Source organism: Oryx dammah, unplaced genomic scaffold (genome assembly GCF_014754425.2).
Source record: "Oryx dammah isolate SB20612 unplaced genomic scaffold, SCBI_Odam_1.1 HiC_scaffold_25, whole genome shotgun sequence".
NCBI classification, from domain to species: Eukaryota; Metazoa; Chordata; class Mammalia; order Artiodactyla; family Bovidae; genus Oryx; species Oryx dammah.
The window spans coordinates 42798468-42816814 of NW_024070209.1; the positions used below are offsets into that span (position 1 = coordinate 42798468).

General features: G+C 37.8%; 1 protein-coding gene and 1 pseudogene across 4 annotated transcripts in view; both read left to right on the forward strand.

Annotated features, from left to right (window-relative positions):
* Window positions 1–436: 436 nt before the first annotated feature.
* Window positions 437–18347, forward strand: part of PAPOLG (poly(A) polymerase gamma) — a 32282-nt gene continuing 14371 nt past the window's right edge. Inside the window, exons 1-9 of one of the 4 annotated variants that reach the window (XM_040224163.1) lie at window positions 437–696; window positions 2652–2813; window positions 4258–4324; window positions 10474–10555; window positions 10788–10897; window positions 12984–13037; window positions 14884–14995; window positions 17138–17227; window positions 17830–17968. In XM_040224163.1, coding sequence (XP_040080097.1) covers window positions 680–696; window positions 2652–2813; window positions 4258–4324; window positions 10474–10555; window positions 10788–10897; window positions 12984–13037; window positions 14884–14995; window positions 17138–17227; window positions 17830–17968 — 833 coding nt within the window. In that variant the 5' untranslated portion in view covers window positions 437–679. The remainder of the gene's footprint in view (window positions 697–2651; window positions 2814–4257; window positions 4325–10473; window positions 10556–10787; window positions 10898–12983; window positions 13038–14883; window positions 14996–17137; window positions 17228–17829; window positions 17969–18347) is intronic. The other 3 variants (XM_040224164.1, XM_040224166.1, XR_005718320.1) reach the window with 3 other exon arrangements.
* LOC120851417 lies at window positions 7115–7658 on the forward strand (annotated as a pseudogene).

Here is an 18347-nt window from a genome sequence, read left to right on the forward strand (position 1 = left end):
AGCCTGGATAGACAGTCCCACGGACAATGAAGGGAACCAAGCACTCCTCCAGACGGGCGTTTGCAGCCCAAGCCTGCGCCTCGGGGTGGGGGGGGGGGGCACTGAGCCTGCTGCAGCTGCTAAGTCGCGTCAGTCGTGTCCGACTCTGTGCGACCCCATAGACGGCAGCCCAACAGGCTCCTCCATCCCTGGGATTCTCCAGGCAAGAATACTGGAGTGGGTTGCCATTTCCTTCTCCAATGCGTGAAAGTGAAGTCGTTCAGTCGTGTCCGACTCTTAGCGACCCCATGGACTGCAGCCTACCAGGCTCCTCCGTCCACGGGATTCTCTAGGCAAGAGTACTGGAGTGGGATGCCATTGCCTCTTACCCGGACCTAAAGCAGGAGGGGGCGGGGTCGAGGGCGGGCCCAGGCCCCCCCATGGGCGGGGCCGCAGCGGCCGAGGGGCAGGCTGGGAAGCGGCGCCATATTGGCGTCGGCCGCGCTGTATTGTCATAAATAGAGCCGGTTTTGTGGTGTTTTCACTACTCGGTTGGATGCCTCGGCTGTAGTAAGTGAGAGAGTGAGCGTGCAAGCGAGTTACAAGCAAGCGGAGGAAACTGGACAGGAGGAGAAGGGAAGAGCAAGAACAGGACTCCAGAGCGAAAGACAACTCGCCGGTGAGGGAGACGCAGGAAGCGATGAAAGAGATGTCTGCGTAAGTGGTGGGGGGCGGCGGTTGGGGGTGAGGCAGAACTGGGTGGGCTGGGGTGGCCAGCACGGACCCCGTTTCCGTTCCCTGCCTCTCGCGTCCTGCCCAGAGCTCCCGTGTAGTCTCCTTTCTCCCTCCCGACCGGTCGGCAAGGGCACCCCACCTCCCCTACACCCGGCGGCTCACCTGGCCAGACTCGGGGACTCTAGGAGCCCCCATCTGTTCCCTGGCTGCCCTGTCTCCGAGGACGCCCCCAGACTAGGTTGCGGCAGGAGAAAGGCCCGTGTGTCTGTGGGGAAAAATTGTCGGTCACTCTCCTGCCCCCAGCGCTGTCTGAGCCGGTCTCTGCTCCTGTCTGCATTGGCGCAAATACCATCCCCCTACCTCCCCCGCCTCCCTTCCTGACCGGCTGTCTCCAGGTCTTCTGGAGTGCATTCACCCCATCCCAGCCCATGGGTTTCTCTTTTTAGTCAAGCTTTGGTTTTTCCACCCTTCCCTCATCTCCCCACCTATCCACAGTACATCTGCCAGTCTTTACCTCCTGGTCATACTTTGATAAGTCAGAAACAGTGTCGGTGCTTGGCAAGATTTTGTTGTAACTTCTTACGTTTTGGTTTATTAGGAAATAATTTAAACATACAGAAAAATGCCGAAAATAACATAACAGCATCATTTACGTAGCCATCATCCATCTCCCAAAGCATAACGTTCCGTGTGTGTGTGTGTGTGTACACACATATCTTTAGTTAAAAGAAACCGAACATACTGAATACATCTGAAGGAATTCTGTTATCTCCTCCTCTAGGCCCATTCACCTCCCTCCCTGGAGTTCCCCACAGTTCTGAATTTGATGCTTATGCGGCATATTTTTTTTAAATGCTATTACTGCATATGTATATGTCCATAATCTGCATTGTTTTACTTGTTTTTAAACTTTATATGACTAGTACCACACTTGCTATTCAACAACTTCTTTAGCGCAACATATGTCTTTGAGATTTGTCCATGATAGTATTTTTCAGCTCTAATTAATTCACACTAATACTGTATTGTTTTCTTTTGTAGAGATACATTCTGATTTAGCCCATTTCCTGTTAGTGAGTGTTTTAGGTTTTTTCTAGGTTTTCTTTTTTTTTTTTTTAATGTCACAGTGTGGTAGTGAACATTTTTGTACATGTCTCCTTGTGCACTTATCCTAGAATTTTTCCAGAGTGTTTACTTCTCCAGGGATTGTGTCACTTGCTTTTGTTTTCCTGTCTAGATGAGAGAGGTTCAGAACCATGGATTTGGAATTTTAATGCTAGTAGGGACCTTGATAGCCAGCATTTTCAGCACAGAGATAAGAAAGTGGGACTCAAGATCATAGTTGGTATCATAGACTTCACTTAGACAGTGAAGAGAACAATTAACTAGAGTCACAGAATGTTAGGACTATAAACTCTGTTGGAAACAACGGATGTTAATAGGTTTCTCTGGGACACATCTAGTGATTTCTTTTTAAAAGCTAGAGTATTTCATAAGGACCTTCTAATGAAATAATTTTTTTTTTAAATGAGGTTGGGGGCATTGTTTTTTACTTAGAGCTTTCTTTCAAGTGGCTGACTGCTTTTCAAAGGTGGTACTTGACTTAAGTCTGCAGGGTGTAGTCAAGGTGGCTCTGGCCCAGCTCCCATTCAGGCTCTTTGCATTTGAGCTGAGTGGTGTTGGCACAATTGTCCTGATGCCAACACAGGCTGCTTTTGACTTGAAAACGCATCCTAACCATGAAAGCTTGAAGTAGAATGAATAGTCCATCTCCATAAGCACAAAATATCCTTTTTTTCCTTAAAAAAAGGCGGGGGGGCAACCAATAGTACTGAGTAAACTTTTAAAGTAGCTAAATTAAAGAGTGGATTGAGAGATTTAATGTGTCAGTAAATGAAACTTTAAATTTTTTCTGCTCTTTCATTTTTTTTGAACAGAAACACTGTGCTGGACAGCCAGCGTCAACAAAAGCATTATGGAATCACCTCTCCAATTAGCTTGGCATGTCCTAAAGAAATTGATCATATTTACACACAGAAATTAATTGATGCCATGAAACCATTTGGAGTGTTTGAAGATGAGGAAGAATTGAACCATAGGTATGTCATTTAAAAATGCAAAGTATTTTACAGTACATTCTTTAATCATTACTTCTATAAACATATATTCATGTACCAGTGATGTCCCTGTGTAGGGATATAAAAATGACAAAATGAAGAGAAAACTTGGCCTTCCTAGAGCTTAGAGGAGGAAACTTAACAATTAGCCAAGTAAGTAAAATAAACACAGTGTTACATATGACAATTGCCGGCTGAGAAAAATGAAGCTGGGAGTGGAGGTTGTCAAGGAAGTCTTCATTGACATTTTAGGGAAATTTTGAAAGTGAGGAAAGAGCTATGAAAGTGATGGAAGAGCAGTCTAGGCAGAGGCCTGCGTCAGGACCGTACCTGGTATATTTAAAAAAGATAGGAAGATAACCTAGGTATATGACACAGAGTGAATAAGAAAGGGAATGTGGGCTTAAAGAAAATGAGATTGGAAGGAGCTTGGAGGGAAAGGTCATTTAGGACCTTGAAAACCATTATAAAGGTTTTGGCTTTTACTCTGAGATGGAAAGCTGTTAGGGTTTTGAGCAGCAGATTGACATGATTGATTCATGTTTAACACAGTCACTCTGGCTGCTTTACTGAGAGTAGTCTGCAGAGGGGTCAAAGTCAGAAACAGGGAAACTAGTTAGGAGACTGTTCTAATAACCCAAGGAAGAAATGGTGACCGGAACTAGGGGGATGGCAGTGGAGGTGATAAGAGATAGTAGAATTCTGGATGTCTTGTTTAATAACTGGAATGGGGGTTGGTGGGGGGCATCAAGGATGATGCCAAGATTTTTGGTCTCAGCATCTGGAAGGATGGGGTTCCATTACTTGAGAAAGGCTGAGGGAGAAGCAAGTTTGGACAGATCAGGAATTTAGTTTCTCATGTGTTATCTTTGAGATGCCTAAACTTTTTTTTTTTTAATTTGGATTTGGATATTACATTGGTTGCAAGTTTGTTTTAATATCAAATTGCTTTTATTAAGTTAAATTTTATAAAAAATTAGCCAATAAATAATTTGCCTGTTTTTATTATCCAAAAACTTGTAACTGTCAATGAGAGTGCTGACTTCTACTGTTACCACACTGAATTGATTTTATTCCATAGTAAGGCCAAGAAAGTTGACAGTTCAGTTGGCCTCTGCAGCCTTATTGAAGGTAATTTTGATTTTTTTTTTAACTAGGCTTTTTGAATTTTGAAAAAATAGCTCAAAAACCAAAATACTATCATCACATTTATCGTCTCTTTGGAACTCTTAGGAACCTAAGAATGCCAAAGAGATGTGCCTTGTGTCAACAGATGTGATAGCATTAGCACGTGTATAATATGCTTTTACTCTAGCACCAACATAAAGGTACTGCCTATATGTTTAATTACTTTTAAAAATACTGTTTGTTTTTGGTGGGGGTTTTTTGTTTGTTTTCATCTAAAGCATTTTATTTTTTATTATAGGCTGGTTGTTCTTGGTAAACTGAACAATCTAGTAAAAGAATGGATTTCTGAGGTCAGTGAGAGTAAGGTAAGACTCTAAATTGAATTCATAGTCTCATTGTGTCCTGGTAACAAAATGCAGAGTTGAGAATAATCAAAAATAGATTAAACGTTTTTAGTATACTTAGAGATGAATTGTTCTAGATAGTTGAAGTGAAGAAAAAGTCACTCAGTCGTGTCCAGCTCTTTTTCACCCCGTGTACTATATAGTCCATGGAATTCTCCAGGCCAGAATAGTGGAGTGGGTAGCCGTTACCTTCTCCAGGGGATCTTCCCAACCCAGGGATCGAACCCAGGTCTCCTGCATTGCCCGTGGATTCTTCACCGGCTGAGCCATCAGGGAAGCCCTCTAGACAGTTGAGTCCTAAATAAATGAGGATTTACCCCAGAGGTAGCCAGTCTGACTACATTTCCACATAAATGTCTTCCTTGACTCACATGTAGTAAACCAAACTTTAAATACTGAAATTTTAAAAGCCACATTTCAGAAATCTGATGAAATAACAGGTGTGGCAGCACTGGGCCTTTCTTTGGGCAAGGCCAGAAGAGGCTTGAATGGAATTGGGCTACTCCCCTCTGGTGCCTCATGGTCCCCATTACTCCCTGCTCCCTCAGACATAGCAACTGTCAATTACTAGTTTTTGTGTTTCTTATGTGTATACTTTCCTCATTTGCCTATCTGCCTGGCCTTTGAGACGTTGGAGTTTGCAAACCCTAATTTATAATTATACTGCTTTTTTCCCCTCCAGTAGCTTAACTTTTTTTCCTTCTAAAATCAATTACATATCTCTTTGCTTTCTTAGAATCTTTTGAATTCATTTGTTTGGGAATCTTCATTGGCTGTAGTAAAATGAGATAGGGCATGTTCAACTGGATAATACTGTTTGTTCCTTTACTAAGTGGCTCAAACTGTTGTATTTTAAATTTTTAGTTTTAGTTGTGTGTTTTTTTTAATAGTTTCCGCATCTCTTAACAGCTATCAGCTGAAAGTTAATGGCTCACAGCAGTAGTGTCTCTGTAAAATCCCTTTCTGCCCATTAATTTTCATCAGTTTAGAAATTACACACCTGTTAGAATTCTTTTACAACTTTTATTTCCTTTTATAACCTTTGATATGTGTATAAAATTGGTTCTTTCAAGCAGTGGGCTCTGAATAAGGTTATGAGGGGCTGTGCTAAGTCTATAGTCATTGAGTTTAAATAAATGGTCTTTACACTATTGACTTTTTCTGCCAAATGACTATCTGGCTCATTTTTTAGCTCACAGCAAGGTTATCAATAGTTGAAGTTTTCTGTTAGGTTGAATTCTGAGCAGGTGAAATGCTAGTCATGAGTAATTAAAAAAAAAAAAATCATGCTTGTTTCTATGCTACTAGCTGATCAACTCTTTAATAAACTTGTCTTATTCACTTGCACAACCTCAGGACAGAGCTCAGGCATTGAATGAATATTGGGGAACCTGTTGTCTCTGTCTGTAATCAGCCCATAATTGCTGTGGGTATGCAAACCAGATACACAACTTGCTAGAACTGATTTAAAATCAGAGTAACAAGCTTTTTGACTTCTTTTGTTGTCTTTATGTCACGTAATGTGGTTATACTGAGGTCTTTGCTCTCATACATATTCCAGGATACATCAAGGGAAGTCAAGTGTTAACTATTCACAAAAAAGGGCTACTTTATTGAGAGATGCACCTAACTAATTTTCTTACTGGGTGGATTTTTTGCACCTAAAAGAAAAATTAGTAGAATCTGTTCCAAGGTCAAAGGTTTTTTAAAATTTTTTTAAATTGCTTTCCCCTCATTTTACATCAGTACTTTAATTTACAAATTTCACTAGCTGGTTTCCATTTAATTCCTAGGCATAAAACCATTGTTAAAAATTTGAGGCATTACCACTATTTGATTTTTTTTAAGTAAATAAAACACAGTTGTTTTTTTTTTAATTTAATTGGTTTTAGCATCTTCCTTTGCATAGACACAGTGATCAGTTATTTTAAATATCATAATTCTCTGTCGTTTATACCTATTTTATATGGGAAATATCCAAAGGATTTGAGTTAGATCAAATATTTTAATATTCTGTGCATAGTTGGAATATTTAAACTTTAAACAATCTAGAACTCCAAATCATTTTAGTTAAATACTGTGGTTTGTGGTGAAAATGTTTTGCTGTGTTTATCACTTTCTCATAAATCATGAAAGTGATTTTCAAAGTGGGAAGGTAAACTCAACAGGGCTTCTCTATCCTTTTGTTTCATGTTAGTCATTAATAATTTTATTAACTCCTTTCTAGCTATAAAATTTGTGGTACTCTTGAAACATACCTGTTAAACAGAGAAAGTAACAAACATAATATCCTGTTAAACAGATATTTTTAATCAAACTAATTAGCATATACTAACTACTCTTTGGAACTTGGACTAGGCATTTTGGGGAAATGCCTAGAAATAGATATAGTTCTCACCTTCAAGGAATGTAAATATAGTTGAAGTGATGGAACTAACATACAGGGAAGAAAAAAATGTAAATGTAGTATGAAAGAGCACATGGGAAAAGAGCTTATAAAGAGGTTGATAAAGAATGCTTCATGAGGAAGGTGGGACTTGAAGTGAACTTTGAAAAATAGATGGAATTGAGATAGCAGAAAGGACAGCAATCATTTGAGGCAAAAGTGAAAGTGTTAGTCACTCAATCATGTCTGACTCTTTGCAACCTCGTGGACTGTATGTAGCCCGCTAGGTTCCTCTGTCCATAGGATTTTCCAGGCAAGAATACTGGAGTGGGTTGCCATTCCCTTCTCCAGGGCATCTTCCCAACCCAGGGATCAAACCCAGGTCTCCTGCATTACAGGCAAATTCTTTACCAGCTGAGCCACCAAATGGTTGGCCCATTTGAGGCAAGGAAAATGGCAAATGCAGTGGGAAGGAGACTAGGTTATGTAACATGTTGGCAGTTGGAGCTTCAGAAGGGAAGATCAAGAAACAAGGCAAGAAACATCCTACTTTCTCTTCTCCGCCATCCTATGTGCGGTTGAGTTCTCTCCTCACCGTGTCTTCTCACAAGACTTTCAGGATCAAGCAATTCCTGGCTAAGAAACAAAAGCAGAATCGTCTCATTCCTCAGTGGATTCGAATGAAAACTGGCAATAAAATCAGGTACAACTCCAAGAAGAAGACATTGGAGAAGAACCAAGCTGGGTCTGTAAGAAGCAAGCTGGGTCTATAAGAAGTGGTCTTATGTTAAGACCACTTTTTTAAGCAGCCAAATCACAGTGAGAACATCACTACTGTAATGCTTGGCTCCTGATGTTTCTTATTTCCTCACTATCAGTCTGAGACTCAGTAATAAATATGAAATATTGGGAAAAAATGAAAGATCCTTAAGAGCATACCATCGAAGTCCTTAGAATCCAAGGATCAGTATCCAGAAAAGAATGCATTGGCAAGTTTTGAGCCAAAGAGTTATGTGATAGAGTTAAAAATATCAGCCAATGAATTTTTTGCAAAATGAGATTTAGAAATAAAGACTAATGGCAAGAGAGTAACTTATGATACTATTAAATAGCACAGAATGGAGGTGGGTGGGGAGGAAGTGACATGTAAGGGATATAATTTAAGACTTAGTAATCCGGGAAAAACAATAATGGCTTATAGGTATGGTCAGTAAAGAAAATGAGGAACAGCAAAAGTGAACTCAGAAGGAGGGATACCTGGTTTACCATAGGATGTTTTTTGTTAGGTATCAGTCATGGTTAATGAAGTGAATCAGAAAGTGTGAGTGAAAATATCTGATGGGCAGTTAGAATTGGCTCTACAGAGAGATGAAAAGTAGCATTGTAATTCTGATACAGCCCCAAATATGTAAAGTTGTTAGATTACCTCTCATGAGGAGATCATTTTAAGAATGACCCCACTTTCTTGCAGAAATATTATGGAGCTAGAATCAAGAAATTAAGCATATCTGTCACAAAAACTAAAGGGGAGATGGAATTAGTCAACTATGGTAACTAGAGAGCTGAAAGTGTGTTAAGTTAGTAGTTGAGGGTTCTACTATTGAGAGTCACCAAGGGGTCAAAGACAGGCAGTTGAAGGGGACAACTAAGGTCAAATGATAGAAAACATTTTTCTTAAGATAGGGATATACGCATCTGTGTGTGTGTGTGTGATATATGCATCTGCGTGTGTCCCCTCAGTCGTGTCTGACTCTGTGACTCCATGGACTGTAGTGTGTCAGACTCCTCTGTACATGGGATTTACCCAGCAAGAATACTGCAATGGGTTACCACTTCCTCCTCCAGGGGATCTTCTTGACCCAGGGATCTTGTGTCTCCTGCATTGGCAGGCAGATTCTTTACCACTCTGCCACCAAAGAAGCCCATGTGTGCATGTATACTGGAGACAAATCTGTTTTGTCTGTCCTCTGAGCACACCTTCACTACTTCAAACTACAATCAAAAAACTATAAATCTCAGCTCACTAAATTTGACAAATGTAGTATGTATCAGTAGCATTTAGGCAGTTTTTTTAAAAAACTGAGGTATAGTTTATTTACAATATATAAATGTTAGGTGTACAACATAGTGGTTTGCAGTTTTTAAAGGTATACTCCACTTAAAATTATTTTAAAATATGGCTGTGTTCCCTGTGCTGTATAGTATGTCCCTGTACTTTATTTTATACATAGTAGTTTGTACCTCTTAGTCCTGTACCCCTGTTGTGCCCCTCTCCCCACTGGTAACCACTATTAGTTCTCTGTATCTACAAGTCTGTTTCTTGCTGTTATATTCACTTGTTTTTTACATTCACATGTAAGGAATAACATACAATATTTGTCTTTCTCTATCTGACTTACATAAGCATAGTACCCTTGAAATCCATCCATGTTGTTGCAAATGGCAAAATTTTATTTTTTTATGGCTGAATAGTATTCCATTATACACACATTACATCTTTATCCATTCTTCTGTTGATGGATATTTAGGTTGCTTCCGTGTCTTGGCTACTGTAAATAATGCTGCTCTGATCATGAGGGTAGTAGTTCAGTCGCTCGGTCTTGTTTGCCTCTGCACCCCTATGGGCAGGCTGCCCTGTTCATCACCAGCTCCCACAGCTTGCTCAAACTCAAGTCCATCAAGTCAGTTATGCCATCCAACCGTCTCATCCTCTGCTGTCCCCTTCTCCCGCCTTCAGTCTTTCCCAGCATCAGGGTCTTTTCAGATGAGTTGTTCTTTGCATTAGGTGGCTGAAGTATTGGAGTTTCAGCATCAGTCTTTCCAGTGAATATTCAGGACTGATTTCCTTTACTATGGACAGGTTGGATCTCCGTGCTGTCCAAGGGAGTCTCAAGAGTCTTCTCCATCACCACAGTTTAAAAGCATCAATTCTTTGGTGTTCAGCTTTCTTTATAGTCCCACTCTCACATCCATACATGACCACTGGAAAAACCACAGTCTTGACTGTACAGACCTTTGTCAGCAAAGTGACAGCTCTACTTTTTAATATGCTGTCTAGGTTGGTCATAGCTTTTCTTCCAAGGAGCAAGCGTCTTTTGATTTCACAGCTGCAGTCACCATTTGCAGTGATTCTGGAGCCCAGGAAAATACGGTCTATCACTGTTTCCATTGTTTCCCCATCAATTTGCCATGAAATGATGGGACCAGATGCCATGATCTTCATTTTTTGAATGTTGAGTTTTAGGCCAGCATTTTCACTCTCCTCTTTCACTTTCATCAAAAGGCTCTTAGTTCCTCTTCGCTTTCTGCCATTAGAGTGTTATCATCTGCATATCTGAGATTGTTGATATTTCTCACAGCAGTCTTGATTCCAGCTTGTGATTCATCCAGCCCCTATTCTGCATAGGAGCTAAATAAGCAGGTGACAATATATAGCCTTGACATACTCCTTTCCCAATTTTTATATGTTACAATTTAGATATGGACCCAACATAAGGGTACCTGTCTTTTTGAATTAATGTTTTTATTTTCTTCCGATATATTCCCAGGAGTGTGATTGTTTTCTACAGTGGTTGCACCAATATATTGATAGATTCCCATAAATAGTTTATAAGGATTACTTTTTCTTCACATCCTCACCAGTGTTTATTAGAGCACTTAGGCAGTTTTAATGCTAAATAATTTGAATAATTGAATGCCTTTTATATTTTTTATTTTATTTTAGAATCTTCCACCTTCTGTTGTGGCTACTGTTGGTGGAAAGATTTTTACTTTTGGCTCCTATAGACTTGGAGTACACACCAAAGGTAATTCCTTTTCTGTGTTTTACTGGTAAGAACTTTGAATAACAAATTTATTTATTGTTTATAACTAGAAAATACAGGGGGGGAAATTCCCATTATCTCATCACTCAGAGTTCATCAGTGTTAACATTTTCCTATACTCATCTTACATAGTTTCTTCTGTATATTAGGTTTTTGTTTATAAAAATGTAACACATACTCAATATACTGTTTTTAATAATACTTTGATTTGCAGGAGCTGACATTGATGCACTTTGTGTAGCCCCAAGACATGTGGAGAGATCTGATTTTTTTCAGTCTTTTTTTGAAAAGTTGAAACATCAAGATGGCATTAGAAACTTAAGAGTAAGTATCCTCTGTTATTTAACATTTTGAATTTATTAACAAATAACAGCAAAAGCTGGGGCTTGTGATGACTGATAGATTTAAGAAGTTGCTATATCTTAAAACATGGGCTTTGTTTTTTTTAATTGGAAGATAATTGCTTAAAATGTTGTATTGATCTCTGTCATACAACAACGTGAATCGGCCATAGGTATAGATATGTATCCTCTCCTTCTTCAACCTCCCTCCCTCCCCATCCCCACCCCATTCCTCTGGGTTGTCATAGAACACCAGAGTGAAGTCCCTGTGTTACACAGCAGCTTCCCACTAGCTGTATGTAGTGTATATATGCCAGGGTTCCTGTCTCGGTTTCTCCCCCACCTCTTCCCAACTCTCTGTCCACCACAAGTCCGTTCTCTGTGTCTTCCCTGCAGATAGGTTCACCAGTACCGTTTTTTTAGGTTCCATGTTTGAGTTAACATAGGATATTTGTTTCTGTTTTTCTGACTTGACTTCACTCTTCACTCACTTAACGGGCTCTAGGTTCATCCACCTTAGTTCAGCTGACTCAGATTTGTTCCTTTTTAAGATTAATATTCCATTATATATAAAAACATGAGCTTTTTAGTTATACAGATCTTGATTGAGTCTAAAATCTGCTGCTGGTAAGTCGCTTCAGTCGTGTCCGACACTGTGCGACCCCATAGACGGCAGCCCACCAGGCTCCCCCGTCCCTGGGATTCTCCAGGCAAGAACACTGGAGTGGGTTGCCATTTCCTGCTCCAATGCATGAAAGTGAAAAGTGAAAGTGTAGTCGCTCAGTCGTGTCCAACTCTTCGCGACCCTATAGACTGCAGCCTACCAGGCTCCTCCGTCCATGGGATTCTCCAGGCAAGAGTACTGGAGTAGGGTGCCATTGCCTTCTCCGATCTAAAATGTACCACATATTAAATAGTGGATTTTGGTCAAGTTACCTATTCTCTCTGTTTCCTTAGCTATAAAATGACAATCTAGTGATAACTTTCTTATAAAGTTTTTTGGAGGATTGATGAGATAATTTACATAAATCAGTTACTGTAATATCTGGTTAATGGTTGTTACCTATAAAATTGTGGCTCCTATTATGTGTAAGGTTCTATTAGTAACTCTTTAGTATGTATATCTAGCTATTCATTCAGCAAATAAAATTTCAGCAGTGAATCATCCAGTATGGCCTTAGTCCCACAAATACAAGAGTAAACAAAACATAGTTTATGGGATGGAGGGATTGGGGGAACTAAACATTTTATTTAGTTATTTATTTTTTATTTTTGCCGTGCTGGGTTTTCATTGCTGCTCATGGGCTTTCTCAGTTGTGGCGAGTTGAGGGGCTACTCCTCATTGCAGCCCTCGGCTTCTCACTGCAGTGGCTTATCTTGTTGCAGAGCACAGGCTCTAGGCACCTGGGCCCAGTAGTTGTGAGGCACAGGCTTTGTTGCTCCAAAGCATGTGGAATCTTCTCCAACCAGGGTTTGAATGTGTGTCCCCTGCATTGAAGGGCAGATTCTTAACCACTGGACCACCAGGCAAGTCCAAAAAACGGTTTTAATGTAATTTCAAGTGCTTGGATAAGGTGAAGCTCAGAGGATCTTGTTATTTGGGTTTCTGGGAATGGAGGAGGAAGTTAAGAATTTATTAGGTGGAGGAATTAGGAGGGCTTAGAGAAACATTCCTACTAAATCCAAACTGTATAGATTTTTTTGCTAAATTAGTGATGAGATCTGATACTTTAATTTTTTACACTAGTGCTCTTGGTAAATAATCAGTTTTCAATTTAAGTTCCAACAAATAGTAAATACCCAAATAATAGCATTTTTCCCTTCCAGTTTCTGATGAGTATTTTTGGAAGGATAATAACTTGGATAACTACTCTGATGGATATCTTGCATATCTTAGATAACACAGTCACAATGTAGAAGTACTTGCTTACCTAGAATGAGAAACCAAGAAAATTTTCATATTTTCTACTGAGTTAGAAATTGGGAGAAAAAGTATTCACATTATTGGCATTTAGAAAGAACAGAAAAGATTATACCTTATTTGTTGTAATTGTTTCCTTCTTTTGCAGGCTGTAGAAGATGCCTTTGTGCCTGTTATAAAATTTGAATTTGATGGAATTGAAGTAAGTGTTATCTATTTTTCTGGCTTTACAGTTGAACTATTTAACCTGTATGGGGTGTTTTTTTGGTACTGTTTTATATTTTTTAAAAATCAGATTTACATAGGCCCATATTTTAAGGAATCAAATAGTCTAGTCATGGTGAATCCCTCCTCACCATGGAAGATGAACCAACCTCCATCCCTGCCCCTGTTATTTTTATACACATCCGTCTCATTCCCATAATCTCCTAAAATAATTATATTATTATAGTTTTAGTTAGAGCAGTATTCATTGTTTTTGTTATTATCATCTTATAATACTGTTCAAAACTAAGCACAAAATGTACTAGGTTACCATTCTTTGCTATGTGACTTTTGTTTTCTTGGAAGTTAATGTTTTGTGTTTTGTTTCCTTGATTTTTATACTTGTACTAATTCAAACTTGGTCGCTCCTGGTTGTCTAAATCTCCATTACATAGATTTGGATTTCTCAGGTGTTCTGTCATTAATATCTTGGAAAAATATCTCACTGATTCTTCTCATCTATTCAGATCTACTCTGATTGGTCTCCATTAGTGATACACAGCTGTCATTCTGACTTCTCTCTTCACTGATCCTGGGATTTCCTTTTGCTTCTCTAGTTTTCTTTTCTCTTGACTTGCTCTCATTTTAGAGGCACTCATCCACCAGCTTCCCTAAAAAGAGCACATATTTTTGAGATCTTGCATGTTTAAAAATGTCTTTATTCTGTTCTCACACCAAATTGATATGTTGGCTAAGTATAGAGTTCTAGGTGGGAAATAATTTTTCTTAGGATTTTGAAGGCATTGTTTGCTTCCTTGTCATCTAGTTCCCATACTCTGTTGAGGAATGTGAAACCAATTTGATTCCTCATCCTTTGTATATTACCTGTTCTGTCTTTTTGGCCACTGTGTGGTTTTCTTTTTTCCATCTGGTCTTCATCATTGTAAAATTCATGGTAATACACTTTGTTTTGCCATGTGTCTTTACAAACAAATGTGCTAAGGCACTCAATTCCTTTGATTTGGAAATACCTGTCCTTCAGCTCTTGGAAATTGTATTGAATTCTGTTGTGTTTCCTGCCTTTGTTTTCTTTCTTCCTGGAACTCCTAACATTTTTGCTCCCCCAGGATTGCCTTTTTTTTTTAAAAAACAAACAAACAAACAAACTTCTCCCTTCCTACTTATAACTGTGTCTTCGTATTTTGTTCTCCTTTTTGGGCTTGTCTCATCTTTTAAACTTCTCTCTTGTTTTTCATTTCTGCCATCATACTTTATTTTCTAAGAATACTTTTTTATTCTTTTAGTGTTCCTTTTTATTTATGAGTTTATTTACGGCTTCTTGTCCTTATTTCCTAGATACATTTTTTCTGCTTTCTTAGATCTGCTCAGTCTGTTACCTTTGTCCAAAAATATTTCTTTTCCAGCTTTCATAGTTTTTGCTGTTGTCTCCTACTGTGTTCTTTGACCTAATAGGTTATGCCTTTAAAAACAATAACACTCTAACACAACAAAACAAAATTTTGCCAGTATTTTAGTGGGCTTTCAAGAGGGAATGAATGTAAATGTGTTGAATCTGCCGTCTTTATCTAGAAATTTCACTCATATGGTTTTGATTTTTTTTTTTTAATGCTTGGCAAAATTAAAATGCTTTCCCTTAATTTGAAAACTGTTCTCCCAAAACGTTGCAGTGATTTTCCAATGTCGTGTTGCCTGCATAGGCCTTTGGAAATTTTGGTAGAACTTACCAAACTAGTAATTAGAACTTTTTACATTTTTGAGATGGGAAAGACAGGAAGAATGGACTAGGAGAAAAAGTAATATTTCTCTTTTTCATTTTTCCAAAGATTGATTTAGTCTTTGCAAGACTGGCAATACAGACCATATCAGAAAATTTAGATCTAAGAGATGACTCTCGACTGAGAAGCCTTGATATAAGGTGTATTCGCAGCCTAAATGGTAAGCTTCTAAAAAGAAATTTCAGAAACCTGCTTGAAAACAGTTGGACAAATAGAGATCTTTTTGCAAAACTATTACAAGAATTAGCCTTAGTTTAAAATGATGTACTTTTCTTTATACAAGTAATCTGATCACATTTAACCATCATAAAACACAGATTTGAAATGTTTATAGCAGTGGTTCTCAGGCTTATTCATGTCAGGACCCCTTTACGCTCTAAACATTTTTTTGAGGACCCACCCCAAGATCTTCCATTTACGTGAATTATATTTATCAATATATCATGTTAGAAATAAAAACTGAGAAATTTTTAAGGTATTTACTTAGTCCATTTAAAAATAGCTGTAATAAATCTATTTATAAGTGAATATAGATATATTTTTGTGTGAGAATGGCAGGCTTTTGGCATTTTTGTGACTAATATTTTCTAATATCTGCTTTTACTGTCAGTATCATAAAATTTTACTTTGAAGCATAGGAAGAAATTCTGACTTCTTAAAGATATGTAATTGGAAAAGGGAGTATTTTAATAGCCTTTCACATAATTGTGGATATTTAATACTACACCAAAACTTGACCAGTGACATTTTTTTAACAGCTTTATTCATGTATAATTATATACTATAAAATCCATCTTTTTTAGGTGTATAATTTAGTAGTCTTAGTATATTCCCAGTTGTACACTACAGTAGAATTTTAGAACATTTTTTATCATTCTCAAATGATCCCTCATACCCATTTGCAGTTATTCCCCTTTTCAACCTCCAGTTGCTGGCAACCACTTCTATCTCTGTAGATTTGCCTTTTCTGAATATTTCATATGAATGGGATCATGTAATACGTGGTCTTTTGTGTCTGGCTTCTTTCACTTTGCGTAATGTTTTTGAGGTTTATCCATGTTTGTAGCATACATCAGTAATTTGTTCCCTTTTCTGATGAATTAAAAGTGATCTTTTTTACGTGTTGATTAGAATATAGAACCTGAAACTGTTATCAGTTAACTTTTGTACACTCTTACAAAAGGTCTGCTTGTTACATTAAAATATATTGGTGTGTCTGATTCTTTGAATGAATCTTTTACCCGTGCATGATTCTGTCTTATCATGCCTTAGGAATGTGGAAAATACTGGCTCACAAAGTTAATTTGGGTCTTCTAAATATTAACACACATTTTACTATAAAATAATTTTTTAAAAATCACATTCATCACTATCACCACCAATCTCATCAGAAAAGCCTAGGGCTTGGAAGGCTGTCATGCTCATAGTAGCAAATACTAGTTGTCCAAAATTTTGATTTTTACTTGAAAGCTCAAGTTTTATTTCAATAAATTTCATCATTTGGTTTTCTAAAAGTGAGGGGCTCATTTTGTTCATTTTTTTATGAAATGTCTGCTACATACCCAAAAATGAATAACCACAGTTGTCTGTCAATCATTCTTCCTACTAAAACTGATGTTCCCTGAATAAAAGAACATAGTTAGCTTACCTTGAACACGTTCAGACATCACCACACAAGTTCCTCTCCTGTTTTCTAACTGCAAACTTATGGTGAAGATAATATTGTCTACTAGTACACTTTGTTGGCACAGCTTTGATGCACTGCTTAGATCCCAGAAGTTTTACCCAACACTGGTTTCACACCATGAGTGCAAATTTAACATGGTAAAACAGTCAAAGGATGCATTAATATTACAAAAATAGATTTGACCTAATAGTCCCCAGAGTCCACTGACCACACCTTGAGAACTACTGGTTTATAGTATTTTCTTTAACTTAATCATTGTGTTTTGCTGTATTTCCAGAGAGCAGCAGTAGATTACAGTATTTGTGGATAAGGTTTGCATTAAAGCAGTAATAGTTTTCTAAGGCATTTGACTAACAGTAAAGCCAGATGTGGAAAAAAATAAAAATATATTTCAGATTCATCTATTTTAATATTAGATTGCATTACCCATGTGCTGTGTAATTCTTTATAAGCAAAGTGATTTCTGTTATATAAGGGCTAAATTTACATGGAGAAATTAAACTTCATATTTTATTATCTTTGATATTTTTAGCATTTGAGAGTTGAAGTTAAAAGGCTGTTTGAATTAACTGGAATTTGTTGCATAATGAAAAATGAATGCTTTATGTTTTGCAGGATGTAGAGTTACTGATGAAATTTTGCATTTAGTGCCAAATAAAGAAACTTTCAGACTCACCCTAAGAGCAGTTAAACTGTGGGCAAAACGTAAGTATCCAAAGTCTTTAATTTTACCTTGAGTTATAAAATTATAATTTTCAGTTGTTCATGGTAGACAGACATAGGAAACGACTGTGGGGGATTGAGGTACAGCAAGTTTTGGAGGGGCTGTTTCTTTTTCAGATGTGACTCTTCTTTTCTTCCATAGATGAAAACTAAAAGCTCCTGACTCTACATCAACTAGGGAGTTAGAATGAGTTAGAACTTGAAGAGTAAAATCAATTATCTTCAAGTTCTCTGTAGGCAGAACCATCTTAATCATCTTTATCACCATCATCAGCAGTCTAGTATATAATAGGTGTGCAGTAAGTTTTTTAAAGGAAGAACCTACAGTGATAGTTTTAACATTTTGTTTTTACCTTACAGCACTCTGTATTGGAGGGCAAAGTAGGAGATAAGATGAGTGACTTAGGGTTACTTACAAGAATGAGCCTGTCATGAAGGTCTGCTTGTTGATTTTAATGTTTCTGTGATGGAAAAGAGTTCCAAGCAAATCTTAGGAGAGCAGTTAAACTTTAAGCTGTTCCTTAGATGTAAATGTCATGGATAGTAGGTCCTGACAATAATTAACAACTATCTTAATTTTCTAGGACGTGGTATTTATTCCAACATGCTGGGATTCCTTGGTGGTGTCTCCTGGGCAATGCTGGTTGCAAGAACTTGCCAATTATATCCAAATGCAGCAGCTTCTACTTTAGTTCATAAGTTCTTCTTAGTTTTTTCCAAATGGTAAGTAGTCATGTACATATTTTCTCTGCTTACTAACTTCTGCCTGTGTGTATACTTATTTGGAAATTAAGAGTTATGCATATACTTTTTCTGTTGTCTTACATTTCTTTTTAAAAGTTAAATTTTAAACATCAAATTTGAGGAAATGATGGGATACCACATGGTGCTTTCTTCTTGGGGGTCTGTAAATGTGGGCCTGTAGCTAGTGAGAGTGGTCTTTGCTCTGCCAGTTACTAGCTCTGTATAGGTTAAAATCTCCTCCTCTGTAAAATAGAGATGATAACCATAGCTGCTCCATGTATTTATTAGGAGTATTCTCAATAAATGTTAGCTGTTGCTGTTACTAAATTATCAGAGTTAAGTCCATGAAAGCAAATGA